The sequence below is a fragment of the Pteropus alecto genome, unplaced genomic scaffold (genome assembly GCF_000325575.1).
Source record: "Pteropus alecto unplaced genomic scaffold, ASM32557v1 scaffold121, whole genome shotgun sequence".
NCBI classification, from domain to species: Eukaryota; Metazoa; Chordata; class Mammalia; order Chiroptera; family Pteropodidae; genus Pteropus; species Pteropus alecto.
This window is the reverse complement of record NW_006434369.1, coordinates 16415687-16432978: the sequence shown is the minus strand read 5'-3', so window position 1 is coordinate 16432978 and position 17292 is coordinate 16415687. Positions and strand designations below refer to the sequence as shown.

At 36.4% G+C, this 17292-nt stretch overlaps 2 protein-coding genes across 6 annotated transcripts in view; one reads left to right on the top strand and one right to left on the bottom strand.

Moving 5' to 3' along the window:
- The window catches only part of PRPF4B (pre-mRNA processing factor 4B), a 34856-nt gene extending 31942 nt beyond the window's left edge, over positions 1-2914 (top strand). For 3 of the 5 annotated variants that reach the window (XR_003045527.1, XR_003045524.1, XR_003045522.1), the window contains one exon: positions 65-533. The gene's annotated coding sequence lies outside the window, so the exon portion shown is untranslated. Of the gene's footprint in view, positions 1-64; positions 534-920; positions 967-2746 lie in introns of those variants that run through there. The other 2 variants (XR_003045528.1, XR_003045523.1) reach the window with 2 other exon arrangements.
- A 3662-nt stretch (positions 2915-6576) lies between these two features.
- On the bottom strand, positions 6577-16065 carry FAM217A (family with sequence similarity 217 member A). Its single transcript, XM_006909297.1, has 6 exons — positions 16003-16065; positions 14274-14358; positions 14093-14106; positions 13371-13445; positions 13207-13274; positions 6577-7792 (listed from the first exon to the last, which is right to left on the bottom strand). The coding sequence occupies exons 1-6, from the start codon at positions 16063-16065 to the stop codon at positions 6577-6579; spliced, it is 1521 nt and encodes a 506-aa protein (XP_006909359.1).
- Positions 16066-17292: the final 1227 nt, after the last annotated feature.

Genomic DNA, 17292 nt, shown 5'->3' with positions numbered 1-17292 from the left:
GTAATTCAGGATTTAACTAATGTTTCTGCTATTTTCTCACTTTTCCTTTTGATGGTGCGGAAAGAGAAAAAAGGAAAACGGGGCACAGGCCATTCAACGCCTTCTCCAAGGGGTCTGATTTGCTGAGACACCAGCTTCACCTTCTTAACAAGGTTATTTCTGACAGCATGTGTAGATAAACATTTAGCAACAGTTTAAAACAAAATCATGTAAATCCACTTGGTTTTGCAACACAAAGGAATTCGTATTTTTAACATGATAGAAGAGAATTTTCAAAAATTTAATCTTTTCTGTTTGGGTGGTAAAATTAATTCTTGTCTCCCTGAGGAATATGGAAAATAATCAGATTTTAGGGGTTCAAATAATATTTTTAAATTGTAAATGGGATTTTTTTATTCACCCAGGCACCTAATTACAACAAGCATGCACATTTTGGTGCATTCAAGAATGGAAAATCAGAATAGCAGCATTCTTCTGGTGGGTTTTGCTCCATTTAAAGACATGAAATGAACTACAGCCAGGAAGGTGATAGATGATATAATAAGCCAACTTTGAATCTACACCCCATCTCTTCACGGTCTAGATTTACTAAAATAAATACAAGATGGTGTTCATCTTCAGGTAGAGTGAAGCCTTGTAAATGAGGCATCACGGTGCAGCTTTCTACCTTAAATGAAACAGGTAGTGATTTTCCCACCATTATTTATTTTGGTGATAAATATGCTGCATATTCAAGACTTTTGTAGTTATTTTCACTCAGTAGTTAATATTTTGATGCTTCTGGTAATTTTCATGGCTTCATTTTATATAATTATTTAAGTAAGTTAACTTCCACTAGAAACAGTTCATCTTATGCCTTCAAAACTGTTACATATTCATTAAAAAACAAAGTTGCTTGTTACTTGTTCTTTGTGTTTTAGGTGCAGCTCAGTGGAAGATGATGACAACCAGAAGACATGAGCTAAGGTTTCTGTCCTATAAAAGATTTAAAAAGAAAAAAAAAAAAAAATCCTCCATTTAATTTTTGTCTAATTTTTTAGTTTTCAGCATTATGATTTGGATTCCATTAATGTTTGGTACTTAGAATAGTAGTACTATTATAGTGTTCATTTGTAAAGTGCTTGTTTTATCATGCTTCCTGCCTCTCCCCCTTCTTCCCTCCCCTAAAATAAAAATAGTTTGTCAAATTTAGTGACGTAAAAGACTCTTGGATGGTGAGAGTCCACATGTAACATGTGGTTTTCAGTTCCTAAAGGTTAGTGGGTTTTCAATTCCTAAAGGTTAGTTCCTAAAGGTTAGTAGGGAAACAACAAACACCAAAATAGCATACATCAAAAAGTAGTCTTTCGTTTTAGGTATCTTATCTCCTTGGCAGATGCAAAAGAATAGAAACTGTAATTTTAAGAATGCTTCAACTCCTAAAATACTCTGTTCTCCAACTTGCCCTTTAGTAACTTTTCAACACATGTTGTAGTCATGGTCTTAAAGTAGACAAAATATTTAGTCATTGCCAGTTTTTCTTAAGAGAAATGAGAGGTGATATACTGTAGATCCTTGATATTCCCAAATTAGGCATTCCTACATTGATCTATTTGACAGGAACCTTGTAAGCAATCATTATATATATGATGCTATTTGAATATGTAATTTTGCTGAGGCAGGAATTTGGAACTCTACAAGACCTCTGTGAGGTGTAGGACATTTAGTAAATAATCCTTTAAAAACCTGCATTCATGTTTCAGAGTAGCTGTGTAGTTTTCAAATAGAATATTTCTCATGAAGTTTTTGCTTTATTACACTTTGGCAAAAATGATATCGAGTGATTGTCAGACTTCAGGATTCATAAGTCTTAGGACATAGCTCTCAAAGATGTCGTAATTCTTTCTATAGTTGAAGAGAATAGCTGAGATTTTAGAAAGCACATACATTTTAGATACTGTTCTAGATAGACCTTATTCTTGAAGGTTATCAGAAATTAGATTGGAATTTTGGGGCTTTGAAAGGATAGAGCATCTTGTCATAAAATTTAAGATGGTCCCAGTATTTGTATTCACTCCTAAATTGTTACTGATATCCTGTTTTTTTTATTCCCCAGTGCCTATCTCCTATCTCGTTCCACTGTACTTCCTTCTCTTAAAATAATTTTGCATTTTAAAATAATTTTTACTTTTTGTCATTATAGTTATCACTTTTTTTCCTAAAATACTCAGGACATTTTTACAATATAAAAAAATTTGTGTAATGTTTTATGGTATGTTGTAGAAGCAGTGAAATGTAATGTTAGATATGTATGATATATGCATTCCTTTTACTAAACTTGGATTTTATCATCTGTCATCATTTTGTAGCAGAACTGTAGCTACCTAGGTAGAAATAAAATCTCTGAAATGAAACAAAGGAATCATACCTGAATTTAGGCCAAACAATTAAGGAATGCCCTTTTAAATGTTGGAGATAAGAAAAAAAGCCAGAGATATTAAAATATGTAATTTCCTTCCCTTAGTTATATAGACATTAGAAATTGGGCTTCCTAACGTATTTCTTTATTCATAGTATCCTAGTTCAAGCATATATTCAACATTAATTTTATCATTCTTCTCCTAGATGGAATATCTTCCTTATAGAAATGTTCACTATAAATTCATCTGTTTTTCACATGTCAATAATAAACAATTGAGTTTAAAAATGTTTTCCAGTTATTTTGATATCATGGCATCTTTAATTTTTCTTTTTCTTCTATGTGTAGGGTAAGGGACTGTTCTGAAGAATATTTCCATTTAGTGATCAAGATATGGAAGCTGAAATCTGAAAATACTCTGTATTCTAATTATTGTATTATTTGTTGTAACTTGCATTTTAGTAGTAATATTCCTAATCGACTTATTGGGAAAACAATAAAATATTCATCTTGTTACTATATTGTCTCTTGATTTTTCTTTTGCTTGAGTTTGGTATTTTACATTGAATTTTAAAGATACCATTTCTTACCTGATTTTTCTTACATGCTGTTTCACTGATGATGTTCACTTTAAAAAGTATTCTGTGCTAAAATATGATTGAGAACTGCTGGGTGAAATTAAAGTTAAATACCCTAAAAGTTCTCAGAAGACATCTTATGTGCTGTGTGAATCTCAGAGAAGGGGAAAGGTAGGTATGGAGGGAAGTTTACAAATTATTTGGCAGAATCTGCCCTTTCACTGAACCTGCAGCTTGGAAATAGCTAATTTAGTATGATCATCCTTTCAAACATCAAATCATTTTCTAAGCAACTAAGTGCAGAACACACACCAAAAGGTGTTGTATTCTTCTTACAAGTATTTTTAATTTGGTTTTCCTGGTAGTAGATGCATAATAAGCAATGAGATAACTCCCTTTTCTCTAATGATTTAAATAAATTGGTTGAATGCAGATGGGGAGGCCTGACTCATCTACCCACTCCATTTTCATCTCAAAGAAATTTCTTCAGCTTTTAAAAACAATACTTAGGAGGGACAGTTGAGTCATGTGAATCTTTGGCATATGGAAAGCAGGATTGGAGAATGGAAGGTCAGAGTGTCTGGCTTTGTAGAATATGCTCCGCTCCACTTAGCTGGAACTACCTCCCACTGAGAGACCAGTAGACCCTAGTTTAGTCGAATCTTGATTTTTATAAGAAATGGGCCAAATTGCAGTGTCTCTGGATAGCCTTATAAAGGGCCCCGATTGTAGTTTTCTACTTGGGCTGGCAGAAGATTAGAGCTATATAATCATCTAAAGTATTTAGAGTATCGGTTTGGGAGGCTTTTGCTGCAGACTGATGAGAAAGAATCTACCTCGGTTAAGATCCAAAAAGGAGCTAGAAAAGGTCAATACTGGAGAGCTAAACATGGGTATTTATGAATAAGCCAAGTTTTTCCTGAACAGAATTACTTTATATTTCTTGTACACTTTGCCAAATGTCTGATGGCACCCTAAATAAAGTAGCCTGATTGTTTCCAGTAAGAAATTTGCCCTCACCTATCAGTTACTACCCTCCCCACCCTGAAATGCACACATTCAAAAGGACCAAAGCAATTCTTTAGTGCAGCAATCAACTTAATGGAATTTCTGACAGACTGATCCCTTATTACCTCTATCTCCAAAACGCTCCTTCCTACCTCCTGTTTTCCATCTCGCATGCCCACTCCCACTCGTAATCTTACTGAAAACCTGGATTTGTGTCTTCATTACTCCATTCCATACCTGGTGCCTGGCACATGCCTTGCAAAAAGTAGGACATGAGTTGTTACTCAGAAATCTGGCTATGGAGCCAGTGCTTGTAACTGCTGTGTCATGCGTAACAATTGTCAGTGATGGATAAAGTCCATTTCTGAAATACTTTGAAAGGTACTACATGCCAGGCAATGATTGTTCAGGATACAGTGGTGAGCAAATCAGTCATGTCCCTTCCTGAAGGTTTTACAAATAAAAGTTACATAATTATAGCCCTAGGATGAGGAGATAAAATACCAACACGTGAAGAAGGTAGAAATGAGAATGGGTACAAAGGGCAGGTAAATAAGGTGCAGGACTCAAGTTAGAACTGTTAAGAATGAGAATGAAGATAGTTGATAGGGGAAACAAAAGATTATTGCCAATTAGAATTGAGTGAAATTTTTGTAACCTGTGAAAGGGATGTTATACCACTTTGGATAATGACACTAATTGTATAGGATTTAGGTAAAATTCTATTAATAACAAGGGGTCCTGAACAGTTAAGTTTATTTTCTATTGCTGTGTTGATATAGTTCCAGAAAATTCCTTGAAATTAACCTAAAAACTTAGGCATACTCTTTTTGACCCCTGCCTCTGAAAATTATTTGAGCCTTACTCTCTTACTACAGATAGAATAGAGAACACTTAAAGTACAGTTGCTCTCAACATTTATTTGAATTCTTTAATTCATCTCCTCCATCCCTAAGTCAAATATTCCATCTTATTGTGGGAGACATCCCTAAGTCAAACCCAATATTGACTGGCTTTACATGTAGGGTAAGGGAATGAGGAGAGGGCTTTTACTTTTCATTTTTAACTTGCAGTAATATTCGAAGTTTAAATTGTGTGGCTTTATTTTAATGTTTAAGAAAAACTACTTTGAGGTCACTTCATAGATTGTATAAATGCCTAAACACTATATTGTACACCTGAAACTAAAATAATACTGAATGTCAACTCTAATTGAAAAAATTTTAAAAGATTGAGGAGGTGAAGGGGAATAAGAGTTTCAAATTTCCAAATTTCAAAGTCATGGGAATGTAATATACAGCATAGGGAATATAGTTAATAATATTGTGATGGCCTTGTATGGTGTCAGATGGTTGTTGGACTTGTGATCACTTCTTTAGGTATATAAATGTTAAATAACTATGGTGTACACTTAAAACTAATATAGTATGTTAGCTATATTTTAATATAAATCTTTTTAAAAAACCTTTGAATTCACCAACCATTCACTAAAACCAAAGCATACTATCCCCCAAAATATCCAAACCGATCAAGGCATGTTACATCCAGTTTTTCCTTTACAATGTTTTTCAAAGTGTGATCTGAGAACCACCTTCATTAAAAGTACTCGAGCCCCACTCCCAAAGATTCCGTTTCTGTAAGCCTGCAATGGAACCTACTTTTTTGTTTTCCTGATTCTTACGTGCAGTAAGCATCAATCAGATTTGTTTCCTTTTTCGCCAGTTAATGAGTTAAACTTTAGCTTAGTTTAATTTAAGATTCAACTAACCAGGGTTAAGACTTCTAGCAATGAAGAGCCTTGGGAAAAAAAAATTCCATTAACATGAGATCTGGCTGCTCTGTAGACAGTGACCTTTTCCCATTTTTCCTTGGACATCTCAAAACAATTAGATCTGAGTGGAAGAGGGTTATTCCATGCCTAAATCTATAGTTAGGCCCCAGAGAAAATTGATCTTGCTTTCAAATGACAAAGGACCTGGAAAATGATAAGTTTCTAAGGATTCATAGGAGGATTTTGAGGATCTGGTAAATAAATTAAAGGAGCAACTTTAGCTTCTAGTGGCCTAATACCCAACGGATAGGTCAAAATGACAAACAAAAGAGATTTGTGGAATTGGGAAAGGAAAGAAAAAGGGTAACAGAGTAGGAAGAACTAAAAAAAAAAAAAAAAAAAAATCACCTATAGAGGTAACTGATGTGTGTATAATAATAGAACACAAAAAAATAGCAGCAATGTCAATTATACCATTTATTGATGATGGAATTATACTGGAAAACAATCACAAAAAAAGAAAGAACAATCTTTTGAAAAGAATAGTTTACTAAGTGAAACATTTTGAAACACAACATGCAAAAGATTGTCAAATATGTCAGTATAGAAGCCCTTGGATTGATATATAGATATCTCAGCAGTGATTTCCATAAGTTCCACTCCACATCAATTCAAGTAATTTGTGTGTGTATGTGTGTGTGTGTGTGTGTGTGTGTGTGTGTGTGTGTGTGTGTGTTTAATACCTGCATCTCAGAATGATGAACTATATTTTAGCTGTGTTTCTTGGAACAGATTTGCTTACATCGAGATATATGAAAAAGTTATTTTTGCTCAATGGGTGAGCACGTATCTTTAGCTATAAATGAAGGTGATAAACAGTTTAGCTTTTGAATATAGAATGGTCTGTTCAATACTATGTTTTTTCGGTAAAGTTTCTTTTTGGTCCTTGGTGCCTTAATTTCTTCCCTCTGATTTTCAGGAAAAGACAGAGGTATGGGTGAAACTGGTATTGGAGACTTTGATGGCAGACAAGATCTTGTTGAGGCCACTTTAACCAGTGATTGAGTTGTTTGGGCAGTAGTAGGTTTGGTTGAGAGTTCCTGGCATGGATTTAAAATGGAGCTTTTGGGATTCTTAAAGTCATCATAAGTTGCCGTCAATTGTTTTGTTGTGGATGAACTTTTTAGAGATGGTGGTCTAGAATTCCATTTATATTTGCCAGCATTGCTCCAATTCCATTTTGAAGCATTTTGTTCAAGCTTGCAAGAACCAGAATTAGTTTTTCTTTTTTCTTTACTTTTATCTACACAAGTTGGCTGAAGACTCACAGAGTCAGAAAGTTTTGGCTGTCTCATTTTGGGCACAGTTTTGGAGGAAGAGGGTCGATCGGTAACTGCTGGAGTACAGAAAGTAGTTTGTAGTCTTGGCCTCTCTTTTTGTATAGTTGTATGTTGTAATCGTTCCATTTCCAGTAAACGAGTTATCAAATGTTCAATACAGCTTTCCGGAGATTCCACTGTTCCTTTCCAAGTTTCAGATTTTGAGAGGGCTAATTTGTGCAAGTCCAGAGTATTGAAAGGAGGAGGGAGAAAATCAGGATATGGAAATACTTCACTTGGTTCCTCTGTGAAAGACTCTTCAACATTTTCTATTGTTTCTGGCTTTAAGTTTAGGTCCATCTTTTTAAAATAGCTGAGTAAAGTATCATTTGCTTTTTCATTTTCTGATAAATCACTTTCATCTGTCAAATTTTCTTCTACAATGCTGATTCCATATTTTGAATTCCAATTTGGAGCAGATAAAGTTTCACCATTGTTGTGTTCTGTAGTTGAACATAAATTAATACGAGGTTCATTTCTGTCATTAAAATCTCCGTCGGCATAGGGCCAGCAGAGACCTAATGGCGTCTGCAGTCCAGGGTAAGAAACAACTTGTTTATCAACCGAAGCACTTTTTAAGGAATGGTTCAGAGTGAAGAGCCTTATGGGATTATTGGTTATGTTAAGGCCAGTTTCCAATGAAGATTTTTTGAAATCCCTTAAAAAAAATGATTTAATAATGAATGACTTGTTGACTAGGAATGAAATGCTATTATAATGATAATGAATAAGTAACCTTACTCAGACTGGTTAATGTTTAGTTCCCAATGTCATATGTGTATCTATCTGAAACAGAAATATGTTAATTTCCAAATATGCTCTAATTGTATACAACTATTAAATTGTTTAAGTATTGATTAAAATATTAACTGGTCATCTCTTTGTGCATGGACAGGTAATGAGATCATTATAACTACATATGGCTAATGAGTTATGAATGGCCAGTAGGTTAAAATTGGCTAATTATATCTATTTGCCTATGAATACACTGTACATAGAATTATGATTTCTGAAATGGAGACTATCCAACTCAAACTGAAATTATAGTGAAATGTTTATTGACCCAGAATTAGATAAAAGTAAACACTTAAAGAACATAGGTTACTTAATAAAGGCTTCTACTTTAGCCATTGTTGCTTTTTTATTATTATTTTAACAAAAAAAGGAAGCAAAACTATGTCTATTGAACAAAATTTACCCCAGATGTAGTCCATAGCATTTTCATCTGATGGTGCTCTTTTATTTTAGGAGTAATAACTCTAGGTATTATATTAAAATGAAAGCTGCAAAAAGCCAGGCCATAGAATACTGAGTTTATAGTTAGCTTTTTTTTTTTTTTAAGCTTACTAGAAATACTGACATTGAAAGATTTGATTCAGGAAGACTGGCCAAGATAGCATAGAAGCTAGATGCTGTGCTCACCCCCTCTCACGATCACACCAAAATTACAACAAAACTACAGAGCAACCATAACTGGAAGTCACCTGAGGTCTAGCTGAATAGAAGTCCTACAACTGGGGACATACATAAGAAGAGGCTGGTAGGAGGGGCAGAGATGCTAAACAACCGGTCCCACAACCATGTGTTGGGATCCAAGAACTGGGAAGGTTACCTTGGCTGCAGAGACCACTCCCCGCTCTGAGGAGTGAGGGGTCCAGGCCTCACACTAGGCTCCCCAGCCCAGGGTTCCAGTGCCAGGAAGAGAAGTCCCCACAACCTCTGGCTATGAAAAACCAGCGGAGATTGTGGCTGAGTGAAATGGAGGGCTGCAGGGATCCCAGACGCTCCTCTTAAAGAGCCCGTGCCCAGACTTACTCACTGACGGACTTGCTCGCTCTGAGTTCCAGTGTTGGGGCAGCTGCTTGACGAGCGCCAGGGACATACAGGGAGACACTGTGTTGTCGGGCTTCAGGGTGAGGACTGGAGGGGAGGCTTTTTTCCAGACAGAAGTGCTGGCAGTATCCATTGTTCTTTTGTTGAGCCCTACCCGCTCCCAGTGTGCAGACGCATACCTGAGTCTCCACCAACCTGAATAACACAGGTCGCTCCACCCAGGTGATTCCCTGAGACTCCGCCTCTCCCAACTATTTGTTATGGTTTATTCCATACAAATAGCTTGCTCACCATAGGCTGCGGACTTTCCTAAAATCTCTCAAAGGCTCACAAAACCCAAAGAATCAATATCTGGCCTAGGCATTCCCTGTACCTCTTGCTGAGCAGCACCAAGCTCGGCACTAGCGGCAGCTGGCCTTGGTTTCTGCCTTGGCCTGTTGAGGCACCTTTAAGCCCAGCACGGGTGGTAGCCATCTGCAGATTGTTTGGTAACTTTATTAGGTGATCCCGGAAGTGCACAGGCTGTGGCTGAACGTGGCCAACAGCTGGACCCCTCCCAGAAGGCCCTTAGGCCGGCACACCCAGTGGTCTGCTTTGACCAGCACTGGAGCTGGAGCACCCTCCAGGGCTTCATCTGAGGAGGACACATATGAAGGGCAGACTGGGCAGGCACCAAAGCCCTGCTAAAGTGAATCCTGCTCCATATGGTCAATCCCTCACTGGCCAATCCTCACAACCAATCAGCCCAAGGGTCAATTCCTCCCATCAAAGTACAAACAGCAACCAAGGCTCAGCTACATCAGGAGGGCACATACAACTCACACACGGGACACACCTTAAGAACCTCTCTCATCTGACCAGGGAACACTGTGCCACTGAGCCCCAAAGGACATCTACTATATAAAGTCACTCTACTAAGACTGGGAGACTTAGGAGCCCTACCTAATACATAGAAACAAACATGGGGAGCGGGGGTGGGCAGCCAAAATAAGGGACAAAGGAAGATGTCCCACATGAAAAAACAGAACAAAGCTCCAGAAGAAGAACTAAATAAAGTGGACTCAAGCAATCAAACGGATGCAGAATTCAAAACATTGGTTATAAGGATGCAAAAGAAACTTAGGGGAAGAGTAGATGAACTTAGCAAGAATTTTAATGAAGATATAAAAAACATGAAAAATGGAGATGGAAAACATAAAAGGGAACCAGTAAGAAATGAAAAATACAATATCTGAGATGAAGAGTCCTTTAGAGGGCATCGACAGAAAGGGAGACACTGTGGATGAAGTGGAGGATCAAATCAGTGATTTAGAGGACGGGGTAGCAGCGAAAGACACCCAATCGGAACAGCAACAAGAAAAAAATCCCCAAAAGTGATAGTTTAAGGGACCTCTGGGACAATATAAAGTGTAACAACAATTCACATCATAAAGGTACCAGAAGGAAAAGAGAGCAAAAAATTGAAACTCTATTTGAAGAAATAATTTCAGAAAACTTCCCTAACCCAGTGAAGGAAATAGACATACAACCCCAAGAAGTTCAGAGAGTCCCAAACAAGATGAACCCAAAGAGGCACCAAGGCACATCATAATTAAAATGCTAAAGGTTGAAGACAAAAAGAAAATCTTAAAAGCAGCAAGAGAAAAACAATTAGTTACAAGGGAGCTCCCAGAAGACTGTCAGCCTATTTCTCAACAGAAAATTTGCAGCCAGGAGGGCTTAGCACAAAATATTCAAAGTGATGAAAAGCAAGGACCTACAACTAAGATTACTAAACCTAGCAAAGCTATCATTTAGAATCTAAGGCCAAGAAAAGAGTTTCTCGGACATGAAAAAGCTAAAGGAGTTCATCATCACTAAGCCAGTATTACAGTAAATGTTGGAGGGATTTAAGAAGAAGGAAAAAATATGTATCAAAAATATGAATAAAGAATGGCAATAACTATGTATCTATGAACAGGTACTTCAAATGAAAAAAGAGTTAAATGCTCCAATCAAAAGATAGGGTGGCTGAATGGATAAGAAAACAAGACCCTTATGTAGGCTGCCTACAGGAGACGCACTTCGGATTAAAAACACAGACAGACAGAAAGTAAAGGGATTGGAAAAAGATATTTCATGATGGACCTGGAGGGCATTGTGCTGAGTGGAGTAAGTCAGAGAAAGACAAAGTTCGTATGATGTCTCATACGTGTGGAATCTAAAGAACAAAATAAACAACGACACACACATATAAAAAATCATGAACAAAATCATAGATACAGAGAACATTTTGAGGGTTACCAGATGGGAGAAGGGGTGGGGGGAGTTAGTGAAAAAGGGGGAAGGGATTAAAAAGTACAAAATGGTAGTTACAAAATAGTCGCGGAGGTATAAAGGATAGCATAAGGAATATAGTCAATAATATTGTAATAACTATGTACGGTGTCAGATGAGTACTAGATTTACCCATGGGGTGATCACTTTGTGAGATATATAGATGTCTAATAACTATGTTGTACAGCTGAAACTAACATAATATTGTATGCCAACTATAATTGAAAAATAAAAAAATATTAAATTTCTCAAAAAAAGAATGATTTGATCCCTTAATTGACTTATATTTATAGTCTCACTATCTTCTTGCTACTTTTAAAGCCAGTTTACATTAAAGAGAGCAAAGTAATCTTGAAAGATTTTTAAATACTTTCATTTCTATGGAAAATGATAAATATTCATTTAGCTAAAAAAATAGGTATACTGACTTGCCTTTGAAAAACCACAGGAAAATTACTTTAAATTTAGAATTGATAACAACACAATCCATGCACTATAGTAAAAAGAGCATAGAATCTGGAGGCAGAAGACCTAGGTTTGAACTCATTTGCCCCCAGTGAGCTAAATACCCAGACAGTTATATAAACATACTTTGCAAAATATTAACTCTAAATTAAAGTTATCATTACTTTTATCCTCTTTACTTGTTGATGGTATATTGAGGACAAAAATCTCAATATTTCACTTCCAACTCTGCAATGTTACTAGGCTTTCCTAGTATTAACAGTGAATGCATATCAAACACATTATTCAGTTTAGTCTTGACAACAACCCCATGAGATAGGCACTTTTACTTTTTATTTTTATGGAAAAGAAAACTTGAAGCAAGGCTGGTTAAGGTCACACATCTAGTGAGTGATGGAGCTGGGATTTAAACCCAGGTGATGGGGATCCCATGTCTATGATCCTAGCCTGCACTCTACTGACTCACTTTATGTTTGCTCTTCTGTATGATAGAATTCAATTAATTTCATTTAACCTCTTACCTTGAAATCCCTGTTCCCAATTGAGCTCTTTCTAGTAAAAGTAGCCTTTCCTATCCCCACCAGCAACAACATTCCCTTAGGACATTAGTCATTACAATTCCTTTAGCGCTTCTTGGTTTTGCCCCTCAAATTTGAGCATTAGGTGAGTTTATCCTGAGCCTCTGACTAAGAAGATAGCTACTATCAAGTGAACCACTCTAGAGTCAAAACTGGGTACAAAAGAGAGGACTAGAACTCAAGCTCTCCATTAAATAATACACTGTACGTAAAAGTGACACATAACAGTGTTCAATAAATGTTAATTTCCAAATAATAGTAACCTACTTTTTAAAGAAGCATTATAGTTGATTCTAATGCACACTAAAGATTAAGAAACAAAAAATAAGAATTCAAATTCAAGTAAGGTCTGAGAAGCAATATATTATAGTGATAATGAGCATGAACCAAGTTACTTTTTTACATTCTGGTGCTACCATTCATTAATTGTATGCCTTTGGGCAAGTTATTTATTATCCTGCCTCAATGTTCTCATCTATAAAACAGGGATGATGATAACAGTACCTACCTTATAGGATTGCCGTAAGGGTTAAATGAATTAATACATATAATTAATTAAAACTGTTCCTGGCACATGGAGTATTACTTTCCTATTACAATTTATTTTCCCTTCAGTGAGAAGTCCAAACTCTATCCATCTAAACCCTCATTGTAATTGCACCATAAACTCTCAATTACCAATATATTGATTACTTCTGTGGTGTCTGCCAGACATTTCCTATTTAAGGATGAGCTTCTACAATATTCCATTATTTGCACTCAACACTTTTTCTTCTGGTTGTTTTTTGTTTTAGTATTTCAGATGAGTATTTCAGATGAGTTAACTCTTCTGTACTTAAATTTATTTCACTAATTTAGGGATTTATGAAAATGCTCTCACCTGGTCTCCATGGTACTTCCTTCATTAAGAGGATAACTCCAGAACTGAAATAACCCTTGATTACTATTCTGATAACAGAAAAGCCATAAAAAAACATTTTAGTAACTGCATCCACTTTTTAAAAATAATACTTTAGGAAAATAGTATGATGAATAAAATCCCACCTGTGTTCTTTTGTGAGCATGCTCTGATAAATTAAGTTCTAGCATCAGCTGTTCTACTGGAATTTCCAAATGGCTCTATAAAGCAGCAAAAGACTTTTAAACAAAATATATCTCTGTTCCTTACTGGTTTGTGTTCTAAGACTGTATAGTTATTGTTGTAACAAAGGAATATATAGTTCCAACCAAGGAATATATAGTAAAATCCTATAATACTCCCTTACATACATACGGATATAATTTTTTTTTACTGATTTCAGTAGGAATTAGTATAATCTTATAAATACCAACTAAACAGTGTTAACTAATGAATCTTGAATATCATTAACATTGTCTTTATTTTACTAACAGTTAAGTGTTTTATATTTTGATCAAAAAAGGTAAATGAAAGATTTTCTCACTACTTCAAAACAAAGTATCAACCATTTTAACTGCTTCAGGTATCTTAAAAGCTGTGACTATTTCCCTTTTGGCAATGACTAGAAAACACAATATTTATTACAAAGTTAATGTCCATTTATAGTTCTGTTATATTGAAGAAAAACTTAATAAAATATTAATGACGAAGTTGCAGCCCTGTAAAAAAGCAAAAGTCTGTCTTGATTGAAGAAGTCTATAAAAATGAAATTTAAAGTTTAACTTTGAAAAAAATTTTTTTTAAAGAACATACATATAATTTTAAATAATATTTTGTGAATTATTTAAAACCAAACATTTATCCTTACCTTGTTAATTTTATCTGAAAGAATGTATTGGGGAAAAATGACAATTAATAGTTACATAAAACTGCTTACATTAAAAACAAACCCCCTTTAATGTGCATGATTATTCATATTATAAATATGAATATAAATTTTCCTATATCTATAAATACAAGGATCAATATACACATCTAGAATTTCTTACCACCTGCTTCAATATCCCTTCTGGGTGGGAGGTTTTTATTTTCAGGAACAGGTGCGTCTGAATCCAAATTCCAGTGAGATAAGTTCTAAAACAATATTTTTTTTAGGATACTCTTAATGTTAAGAAAATGTTAAAAGCTCAAATACATAATTTTACATGTCCTTTGGGTTGAGTGTGACAAAAGGCACAAAGCTTCAAGACCACCTCTCCTTCCTATAAGGATACTACCAGCATATTTGAGGAACATGCAATGTTCTCTTATCAAACTAGTATCAGCTTGATAACACTAATTAATCAGAAAATGGAAAGGCTTTTACAATTTATGGTTTCATTCTTATTTTGTTCAAAATAATGGCACACAGGTTTTCAAAATTGAATTATAAATGTAATAAAATGTCCAGTGCAGTGTGTCCCTGGCACACAATGGCACATTCACCAAATTTTCTGTAGCTCAGTACCAAATCTAAAAGCCTATAAAATCTTTCCACCAAACAAAGAAAATGCTCTAATCCTCACGTTAACTCAATGCTGACCAGCCCACTACTCATTCTGGACTCCAGATGTTGAGAAACACTCAGGAAGTACTCAAAAGAAAGCCAAAAAATTAATAGGGAAAGGTACTATATCTACTGAGTATTATTGTTCCAGACATTGTGCTGAGCGCTATGGGGGGGGGAAAAAATGTGGGTTGTGTATAGGAGAGGAATGTAATCATTTATCCTGGAAAAGGGAAAGTGAAGAGGCAATTAGTTTATTTTTTCAAAAAATAATTTTTTAAGGAATGAACTTAGTGGTTTTCTATCTCAAATAGAAAATCCTTTGCAAATTAAACTCTAAGCAACATACAAATAAAATGTGAAATAGTATTAGGTATCATCTCCACACTAAGGAGGAATATGGAGAAATAAGCTTAAATGCAGTATAAGGATATAACTGATCCACAAGAAAGTTATGTCCTTTAGAAAGGATAGTTGAAACTTAGCGGGTAGGCTGCAGATTCTCTTTCTCTAGAGGATTTTGAAAAATAAAATTAATACATATTCTCTGCCCTCTGAAATAATGTTTCAGGTCTAGTCTCCATGTGAGAATTACCTGGGGAGCTTTTTTAAAAATAATAGTTGAAAAAAATGTTACAGATTTTGATTCAGTAGGATGAGGGTATGGCCCAATTATTTGTATTTTTAAAACCCTCCTGACAGATTCTCAAGCTTCTCTCAGCTATGTATGTAACCCTGGAACACTAACGTACAAAATAATATGTGAGAGAAATATCCTTAAATTAACACGGAAAAGGGAAGCTGATGAACTGTGTTATTGAAATCATGAAATAAAATTAATGATGCCAAATTTGTCACCTGGTAAGGAAGACTGTCAACCATACACTAAGCCAGCTAGATTTTAACTCCTTGCAGGCTGGGAATTGTTTACACCTTTTGATATCCCACCTGTCTTACCAATATTTTTTACAAAATATGTGTGAGAAAATAGAACAAAATCCAATTGTAATTAGAAATGTTTTGACATTTCAAGAGACACTTGTTAACTTTTTCTTTGTTAAAAGAAATAATAGTTTTCCAACTGATATTCCAAATGTGCTAAGAGGAAAACTCAGGACAAACTGCTCACAGAGACAGCAGCAAGGGATCTTAGCAGTAAGATTCAGTGGGAGTTAGGTCTTAACAGTGGGAGCTGCTGTCCAAATGCTCAAGTTCAATAGCATCTGCCATACCTCATGAGAGATGTTTGACACACGCAGGTTGGTGCCACAGTTCTCACCATTTCTTCTCCCCATTTTGCTCCTCTGTTTCCTTAAAATCCTATACAGGTTGTCGGACAGGCACATTTATGGGTAAGGTACAACAATGATTTAAAGAAAGCATGAACTTTGGCTCCCCATATAAAGGAGGTCAAGAAAATACTTAGAAAGCAGGAGAAAGGGACTATGAGGGCAAGGTGTGGGTAACAATATAAAATCAACCAGAAACAAGGGGCAAGCTAGACCAAAAAGGGGAGGGGAGTATAGACAAAAGCAAATTGGAAGATTTGACAGAATATTAGGAAATTAAGGTCTGAAGTGAGAAAGATATTATCAGAGAGGAAGATAAAATATAAATTAGAAAAAAATATAGTGAATCATCTGGAATTTATAAAACAGGGTCATGAACTCTGCTTTTAATCATTCAGAACAGGTGCTCCATTTGAAAACGGATTAACCTTACATACACAGTCAGAGCGAGCATCCCATGTTCAGAGACACTAAAAAGCCCACAGAACCAAACACTGTTTTCCACACCAAACTATCATGGTATCTAAGTCCACTACTGTTTAAGGTAGAAATATTAGAGAACTATAAGATAACAAGTAAAGCAATCATTGGCTTAGGGTATGGCTATCTGGAAAGACTCAGAAATTAAAGCCACCACTGTAATCAGTATATTTGCTAATCGTTTATATTTTATTGTCTCCTGGAGAGAAAGGTGTATCCTGGAGAAATAGAAAATACAGTTCAGGAAGGTTTTGAATCAATAAATACTGATCCACCTGCTCAATGCCAGGCACTGGGATGGAAGCATGGAGGAGGAAGGCTGAGTAGGTGGCGCTGACCCTGGCCACCCAGGTGTGTGCCGTGGAGGAAGGCACCGGGAGCCTGGAAAAGGCCACCGTATCTGGAGGAGATGCCCAGAGACCAGGTCTCTGTGACTGGGAGTCCGGGGAAGGGGCTTTAGGGCAGAAGATTGAGGAGGTCGGTGTCGGAGGAAGGCGCAAAGCCCAGGTGTCAGAAGACCCCTCCCTCCCCGGGCTGTGGGCAGCTCTGTGGGGAGCGCGGGACAAGGGGACAGCGGGTGCGGGCTCGCGGGGGCGCCCTGGGCTCCCGCCTCTTACCCCACCGCGCCGCAGGCCCACGTGTAGTCTCCGGCGTCGTCTCCTAGGGTGCTGCCTCCCCGGGGCCCGGGCCCCTCTGCGTGCGGGGCGAACCGCTGGACTGGCGCCCCTTCCGACTCGGCCTTCCTGCAGCGGG